The sequence below is a fragment of the Sinocyclocheilus rhinocerous genome, unplaced genomic scaffold, assembly GCF_001515625.1.
Source record: "Sinocyclocheilus rhinocerous isolate Xijiao unplaced genomic scaffold, SAMN03320098_v1.1 scaffold6290, whole genome shotgun sequence".
NCBI classification, from domain to species: Eukaryota; Metazoa; Chordata; class Actinopteri; order Cypriniformes; family Cyprinidae; genus Sinocyclocheilus; species Sinocyclocheilus rhinocerous.
Window position 1 is genome coordinate 17,380 of NW_015652359.1, and position 8,921 is coordinate 26,300.

The following is an 8,921-nucleotide window of genomic DNA, read 5'->3' on the forward strand; positions in this document are numbered from 1 at the left end:
ACACACACACACACACACGCACACACTGTAACACAAACACTCACACTGTAACACACACACACTGTAACACACACACACTGTAACACACACACACACACACGCACTCTCTCTCGTCTGACTCTGTGTGTGTTAGTGCTGTCAAATAAAAATTAGAATTTCGAATATTCGTCGAATGTAAAATTAAAATCCACATTCGAATGCAAAAACGTTGCATTCGAATTTTAGGTGCAGGAATATGCTGGAAATTTGCTAAATTGCAGGAACTGGGGACTTAAATGTAGTTATGCAGCATAATCTTGGTTAAAACAGTTTAAATGTCTACCCTACACATTGCTCAATCACATGCACAGAGCACACAGCACACTGCTTACTGCAGGGCTATTGAGGCCACACATGCACTGTGCTTTCCTCCATAACATGAACAGATCATTTCTTTAAATCCTGCACACAAAATATCAAAATCTCCATCTTGGTAAGTATTCATGTAAATTACATGAATGTTACAAAACATTGTTTAAAATACTGTGCAACTAAATAGGCGACACCATTGTAAAAACAAATACACTGACTGAACAAACATTTAGGTGAGATAATAATAAAACAGAAGTCTAAAAATGACCCTCCCCCACACACAATCCCCTCTAGGGATTCCCGATTGATCGGCCAATTTTTGGCATTTTTAATTTATCGGCATCGGCCGATTGTGCTGCAAATTAGGCCGATTTATAGGCAGGCGCACCAGCGTGCAGCTAAGCGTTGTTGTGGAACTCCCTCTGAGCTGCGTGAGAGACGGAGCAGCTCACACTCTGCAGCCCTGTGTTGCCAAGTCTGTGGTTGAGTAGCGATTGGGTGGGTTTTCTTGTGAAAACCTGGCAACCCTTCTGCAGCCGCGGCTTGTTCACACACAGCTTCAGCTAATGATGGCAGGGCAAAACAGACCGTTTCGAAAGCGTGATTACGTTTGACCCTACTAGAATTGATGCCGGAAAGTTATATTCATAAGTGCAACAAGTCATTTGCATGTGAAAGTAGAAACGAAACTTCTGGGCTGATTATAACGTGCACGTTAACTTTCACGTTTAACTTTTTTTTTTTGCTGTGTAATATGTGTGAACTCTTTCATTTTTGTTATCACTTGACCATTTGACTTATAGCAGTGTCCAGTGTTTCCTATAAGTTATTACTTCATTGAATAAACTGAGCACTGCACGTTTGAAAATTAAAATGCAGCACTGGTGTTTTTAAAAGAATGTATCTTTGAAAAGAACCGACCGTCTTCAGAAAAGTGTCATTTTCATTTCGTCATTTCCTGTAATGCCTGATAAAGTAACGTTTTATTACTGGTATTAAAATAATGGTTTTCTGTTTTAATATACTTTAAAATATAATGTATTTCTGTGATGTAGAGCTAATTTTGAACATCATTACTCCAGTCTTCAGTGTCACATGATTCTTCAGAAATCATTCTAATATGCTGATTTATTATCAATTTTGGAAACAGTTGTGCTGCTTAATATTTTTATTTTTATTATTTTTTCAGGATTCTTTGATGAATAAAGAGTTAAAAAAAGAACAGCGTTTATTTAAAATAGAAATCTTTTTTTAACAATACACTACCATTCAAAAGTTTGGGGTCAGTATCTTTTCTCTTTTTTTTTTATAAATTAATACTTTTATTCAACAAGGATGTGTTAAATTAATAAAAAGTAATAGTAAAGACTTATATTGTTAGAAAAGATTTCTATTTTGAATAAACACTGTTCACAAGTTTTCATTAGGGCTGCACGATGAATCGCATGTGATTGTCATGCGCATCTTGCCCTAGTTTTCATTCATCAATAAATCCTGAAAAAAGCATCACAGATTTCCCCCAAAAATCCAAACATTTTTAAAATGTGTATTTGTTTGCGTGCATGTGAGCCTATGATCAAACAAAATGTTTATATTTATGTTTGTATATGATAGTTTTATACATTTCCCCAAATTTCCAATTAATTCCCAAAAATTCCCGTAAATTCCTGGTAAGTTTCAAACTTGGAATATTTCCAAAATTCCCCAGACGAAGTTCCCATGGAAAGTTTCCGGAAATTTTCCGTGCCTTTGCAACCCTACACACAACACATATTTATCGCATTTTCTAGAGGGACATCTTTCACCGCTACACTCTTGTCTCGCACAAGAGAGCCGCATGTTTAGAAAAGAAAGCCATGGGAAATTAATGCAAGTTCAACTTTTAAAAAACATGTCTCAAGACTTTATGGCAGGGTTTTTTTTTCCCATCCCACTGCATCTCTTTTTTTTAAATGAAAAAAAAAGTACTCTTTGAGATTGGATTTCACCACTTTGTATTAAACTATACATACATGATGCTGTTTTGTTTATAATTGTTTAAGATAATGAGATGACAACTTAATTATATTTGGTTTATAAACATGCACTTTGTCACAGATACGCTGCGTTCAAGTCCTCCTGGGACGTTCGTACTTATGAGTTGACAAATCATAATTACGACATCAGGTGCATTCAAGTCACTTTGGTTGGAACATGGTGGCAATTTAACTTTTCTACATAAAATTCAGCTTTTTAAACTCTACATCTACAAAATGATGAATAAAGATCATTGTGTTTTTGCTTTTTTCTGTTTTTATTTCATTTTTGAAGGTGATATAAACTGAATCATTATATATTCTATGATAATTATACAATAATAAAATATTGTGTATATGTAACTTGTATAGTTTTATTTTACATTACAAATTTTTTTTTTTTATTCATTTAAACAAATTTACCGTCGATACAGACACTGCATATCTATTATCTTTGGCTGCGTACATTGCATCCAACACGTTTTCTCACTGACCAACTCGGAAACTATGGGCTTAAGGAAAATTTCAAGTTTCCCACTCGTAATAACGACTTTGTGGTGGCATTCATGTGCGTTCAACTCGTAAATACGATCTATCCGAAATAACTTGGAACGCACCAGCTTTAATAAGCGTGCATTTATATATTTTGCACAATGCGCCCTCTTGTGGCCTGAGGACAGAAGCCAGAAGATGTTTTCCCCTAACTAAAATTATACCTTTTAAATTAAAATATAATTTGAATATTGATAATATTTAAGTGCAAAATTCGAATTTAGTGTATCATCGGTGAAAACAGTGAAAGCTAACACTGTTTTTCCTGATGATATCTCCCAAGAATAACATGTAAAGCGTGAAAAGTAAGGGTCCTAGTACTGAGCCTTGAGGTACTCCATACTGCACTTGTGATACCTCTTCATTCACTGTTACGAATTGATGTGTGTGTGTCTGACTCTCTGTGTGTTTGTGTGTGTCAGCGTCTCTGAGCGGGTGGATTTCCTGCTCTCTCTGGTGGTGGGTTCGTGTCAGCGTCTCAGGAATCTGGATGGAGTGTCAGCGCTGAACTGCAGTCGCAGTGACTGGATTGTGCTGAGTGACTCCAGCAGACGTCTGTCTGTGCTGAGAGCCAGCGACACTCGGCCCATCTGGAGCCTCGGCCTCGCCTCCATACGCACGTGTGTACTCACACACACACTCACGCGCACACACACACACACACACACACTTGTATTTGTGGTTTATGGGGACTCTCCATAGGCGTAATGGTTTTTATACTGTACAAACTGTATTTTCTATCGCCCTACACCAACCCTACACCTAAACCTACCCCTTACAGAAAACTACTGGCAGTTTTTGAATTTTAATAAAAGACTGTTTTGTAGGTTTTTTAAGCCTTTTGTTTTATGGGGACACAGGAAGTGTCCTCATAAACCATGTTTACGTTGTAGTACCCATATCATACCCATGTCATTATACAAATTTGTGTCCTCATAAACCACCCAAACCAGTGCACACACACACACACACACTTATGATTATCACTATGACCAGGGCCAGGGCCATCTTTAACGAGATTAATCCTCGTTAAAGCTACAACAGTTAAGTTATTCAGGAGCAGTTAGTGATTCTCTCTCTCTTTTTCTTGGATTAACATAGACAGCAGCTAGTAAATTAGGCACAGTCACTTAAGACAAAATGCATGGATCCAATATAATGATACACATATTTCTCAACTGTTTACGTTCACTTAAGACATAACAGACATATTTCGAGGATACTCACCAAGACCCAGTTTTGCTTGTATTTATCCATTCAAGCGCAAAAGAGAACTCAATTTGGTGTTAGCGGGCTATGAGACGTGGCTCTGTGTGTGTTGTGCATGTGCGTGAGTACTGAATTAAGTTCTTTCGCTTCTTCTTGAGCTTGAAAGCTTTAAAATCACTTGAATGTTTAAACGGGCAAAGCTTAAAAACATGTGCAAATGATAAGCTTTCAAGACAATGCGCAGCAGTAAACCGGTCAGGCAATCCATCGACTGTCCCGAGTGTTTTTCACACTGGCCTTTAAAATCGCCGGGGGCCCCCCGACAGCCATGGGCCCCCCGACTGCCATGGGCCCCTATAATCGTCACCACCTTTCACCCCACTAGCTACGGCCCTGCCGGCACCTATTGGTTAAACTGGCAGTGGGTGGAATCACACAGACATAACCAGGCATTCTGACACGGAATGCACATGTTCAAAGTAGAATAACTGGCTTTAGCGTTGTTTTTCGGAGAAACAAGTATGTGAACTTGGCATGTTTCCTAAATATCTGCAAATGTATTAGATAAGAGTTTTTATGCTTTAGTACATTCAAAGAAAAATACATTCCGCACCTTTAAAGCCATTTTTCTTGACAAAAGTGTTGCCAAACAAGTTTTCGTGACATTTTAAGTATGAAAATAGAATGTATCAGCTAAAGTTAAATTTAAAAAAAGAGTGTTGACACTCGAAATTGTATCAATAGATATTTGTAAACATTTTGATCCACTAAAACTTCCTCACACACGCACACACACACATACTTGCATTAGTAGTTTACGGGGACTCTCCATAGGCGTAATGGTTTTTATACTGTACAAACTGTATTTTCTATCGCCCTACACCAACCCTACACCTAAACCTACCCCTTACAGAAAACTACTGGCAGTTTTTGAATTTTAATAAAAGACTGTTTTGTAGGTTTTTTAAGCCTTTTGTTTTATGGGGACACAGGAAGTGTCCTCATAAACCATGTTTACGTTGTAGTACCCATATCATTATACACATTTGTGTCCTCATAAACCATATATACCTGTACACACACTCAGTGGCAGTTTGCAGTTTTTTTATTTGATTTAGTTTTTATTTTTATCTTTTCCATTTTTCCATAGTAAAAGTTTTCTGTTGTGTGTTTTTGTAGTTTTATTAATAGTTTAAATAATTTTGTATTGATTTCCGTTTTTATTTTAATTTGAGTTGAAGTTTTAGTAATTCCTTTGCATGTTTTTAGTAATATTTTAAATAAATTTTTATTTTAATATTTCTGTGTTCATTTTAATTTGAGTTAGTTTCAGTAATCTCTTTGCACATTTTTTGTAATATTTTAAAGCATTTTTTTGTATTTTCATATTTTTCCATTTACATTTTAACAAAAATTAGAAATGAAACTGACATAAGAGTAATTTTATATTTTAAGTATTTTTTTATTTAACGGTTTTAGTTATTTTTATTTAACAAGAATAATCCCATTAGCAGGTAACGAGTTGAAAACACAAGTTTGTGTGTGTGTTTGCAGTCGTCTGGCGGCGGGTCACTTCAACGATGACGGCGTTCCTGATCTGCTTGTTCATCGGTCGGCCAATGGTGTGAGGAAGGTGTGCATCTCATTAGCATCTCATTATGAGGTTCGGTGGGTGTGGCATCTCATTATCATCTCATTATGGGGGTCGGTGGGCTTGGCATCTCATTATTGTCTCATTATGCGGATGGGTGGGTGTGGCATTTCATAATCTCATTATGCGGTTCGGTGGGCATGGTATCTCATTAGCATCTCATGCGGTTGGGTGGGTGTGGCATCTCAGGATCATCTCATTATGCAGTTGGGTGGGTGTGACATCTCATTATCATGTCATGTGTTTGGTTGGGCGTGACATCTCATCATCTCATGCGGTTGGGTGGGCGTAGCATCTCATGATCATCTCATTATGTGGTTCGGTGGGTGTGGCATCTCATGATCATCTCATTATGCGGTTGGGTGGGCGTGGCATGTGACATCTCATGTGGTTGGGTGGGCGTGGCATCTCATCATTTCATTATGCGGTTGGGTGGGTGTAACATCTCATTATCATGTCATGTGGTTGGGTGGGCGTGTCATTTCATCATTATGTGGTTGGGTGGGCGTGGCATCTCATGATCATCTCATTATGCAGTTGGGCAGGTGTGGCATCTCATCATCTCATTATGCGGCTGGATGGGCATGGCACTCAGTGTCCGTGTGACCTGCAGGTGCAGATCGTGGATGGCGCGCGGGGGCGGAGCCTGTGGGAGGCAGAATTTGTGTGTCCTCGTCTGGCAGTGGAGGATTCGTCGGTCCTGACAGTTACCGGCCAATCGGTGTTCCTCTTCTGGGCGGGAGATCCGCTGGCGCAGCCGCAGAACGTCTCCAAGGCAACGCCCCTCTGCAGATCACATGACCGGTGCTGCGGTGCATGCGTTCAGAGCGGCGTCTCATCGGCTGTGTTTGTGTCCCGCAGGTGGCAGAGCCGGTCCTCCGCAAGCTCTTCCTGCTCCACCCGAACTATCCCACAATCCTCCTGGAGCTCAGCAGCACCACAGACACCATCCTCAGCGCCGCCGGTGAGCTACACCCACACACTCACACTGGCCAATCAGAGCCTGCCTCCAGGTCACGTGACCAGGGATGAGTGTTTGTGTTTGTAAAGGGGACTTTTATTTTGACACAGATGCACTGGAGCTCCAGTCCTGTCTAATAATAGACAAAAAAAATCATTTAAACACATCTTTGAATATTTAATAAACATCTCTTTTCATGAACCATGATTCACTTTCAAAGTATCAATTTCCAATTATTTTAGTAAATATTATATAAAATAGACTTATTCACTAGATTAATGATTGCACTGTTGGTTACAGTGTTTACTTTATTTTTCTTGATCTTTTTCAACAATTAATAAATTTTTTTCAATAATTAAATTTTTTAAACTTTCTCAAAACTATAAAAGAGGATTGATTAAATAATCATAAATCTGTTTATTTTTACAGATTTATTTTCTATTAAAGTCAAAGTATTTTTCAAACCAATTGGTTTTTAATGATTTATTTCTAATTAATGTTCAACAATTTATTTCAACTGTAATATGACTGGCTATAGAAGCAAGAAGTAAAATAAGTAAAATCTAAAATTGATTTATTTTTTAATTTTAATTTTATTTTTAATTGTAGAAATTATTTAGATTTTTTGCAAACTAATTCATTTATATTTTTTATTATTTTAAATAAATATTTGCAAAATAAATGTAAATTTTATTGCATGTTGCATGCTATCTTGTAAGGCATGTGTTATGTATCTTTATTTAGATTTTTGTTTACTATCTATTTATTCTTGTTGTATAGATTTATTTTTAAGTTTAGAAATGCTGTAACGTTGATTTTTGACTTCTAATTATTGTAGTAAATATTTGTAAAATATGTCATTCTTTATTACATAAATGTATGTAAAATAAATGTTGTGGCATGTTGCATGCAATTTTTTGTATTGCATGTGTTATTACTATTTTAAAATTTAGACTTTTTGTCAAATTGCTTTTTTTTTTAAATATAATTTATTTCTAATTATTTTAGTAAGTATATAGAGATTTGTGAGTCTGCTGTTGGGTGCAGTCTTTATTAGTGGTCGACCGATATGTGTTTTTTGACAGCCGATGCCGATATCTTGGAAAGCAGAGTGGTATAAAGCCGATATAATTGTATTTATTTTAATTAATATTTAAGAAATTTGAAATCATTTGAAAATGGATTAAAAAATAAATGTGTAAAATAAACATACTTATACTTTAGATGACAAAGTATTTTCCACAAATAAACAAATATTTAATAAAAATATAATAACGCTCTCTAGAAGCCGAAGCCCCGCCCCCTGCACTATAAATAGACCCTGAGGCTGAGATCGGTCGCTTGTTCACAGTGTAGTATTTCACGTAGTGCACAATGTAGGCGATAGGGAACGATTCAGACTGTGTAAATATGCTTTAGATTGGTGCAAATGAGGTCTGGTTTCACGTTGTTTCACGTGAACCGCGGCAGCGCGCACAGTCTGATCCGGACTTCGGCTCCGCGATCGCACGGAGCGGATCATATGCACGAGTCGGCATATATTAAACACTTTTACAACTACACAGCCTCAGCATGATTATGACCACTATTTTGTTTTACTAAGAGTTTCATATTGAATCTAGGGGGTAATCTATTAGACTGTGGCTGTCAAATGCGGCTTTTACCGAGCTCAACGGCTCTGGCCCGAGCAGATATAAACAAAACGCTATTGGCTATTTTAAAAAGGGGGCGGGGCTGCTCGATATGTCCCGCCCTCTCTTCCTGTTTTAGTTGAAATTAGGTCACCACATAGAATAACGCTGCGTGTTTCAAGGCACTTCAGGGGACCTTTAAACTATAATAAGGACTGACTACAGAATCAAGAAGTTCCCATCTAAAATATAATTTTACAGATTTATTTTTAAATTTAGAAATGTCCGAATGTCTTTTTTCCCCAAATTGATTAAATTTCAGATGATTTCTAATTATTTTAGTAAAGATTTTTTTATTTTTATTAATTCTACTATGTGAAATAAATGTAAATTCCACAGCTTGTGGCATGCATGTTTGTGTGTATGTATTTATTGACTGAAGTGAAAGGGTGTGATATATGGGCGATGGAAACAGATGGAAAGGCTCTTGACGAAGCGTGCGTGTGTGTGTGTGTCTGTGTGTGTGTGTGTGTGTGTGTGTGTGTGTGTGT

General features: G+C 37.3%; 1 protein-coding gene across 1 annotated transcript in view; it reads left to right on the forward strand.

Moving 5' to 3' along the window:
- The window catches only part of LOC107714892 (protein FAM234B-like), a 12,426-nt gene extending 5,602 nt beyond the window's left edge, over window positions 1–6,824 (forward strand). The window contains exons 7-10 of the mRNA XM_016520884.1: window positions 3,341–3,538; window positions 5,682–5,760; window positions 6,392–6,553; window positions 6,640–6,824. Coding sequence (XP_016376370.1) covers window positions 3,341–3,538; window positions 5,682–5,760; window positions 6,392–6,553; window positions 6,640–6,810 — 610 coding nt within the window. The 3' untranslated portion in view covers window positions 6,811–6,824. The remainder of the gene's footprint in view (window positions 1–3,340; window positions 3,539–5,681; window positions 5,761–6,391; window positions 6,554–6,639) is intronic.
- The last annotated feature ends 2,097 nt before the right edge of the window (window positions 6,825–8,921 follow it).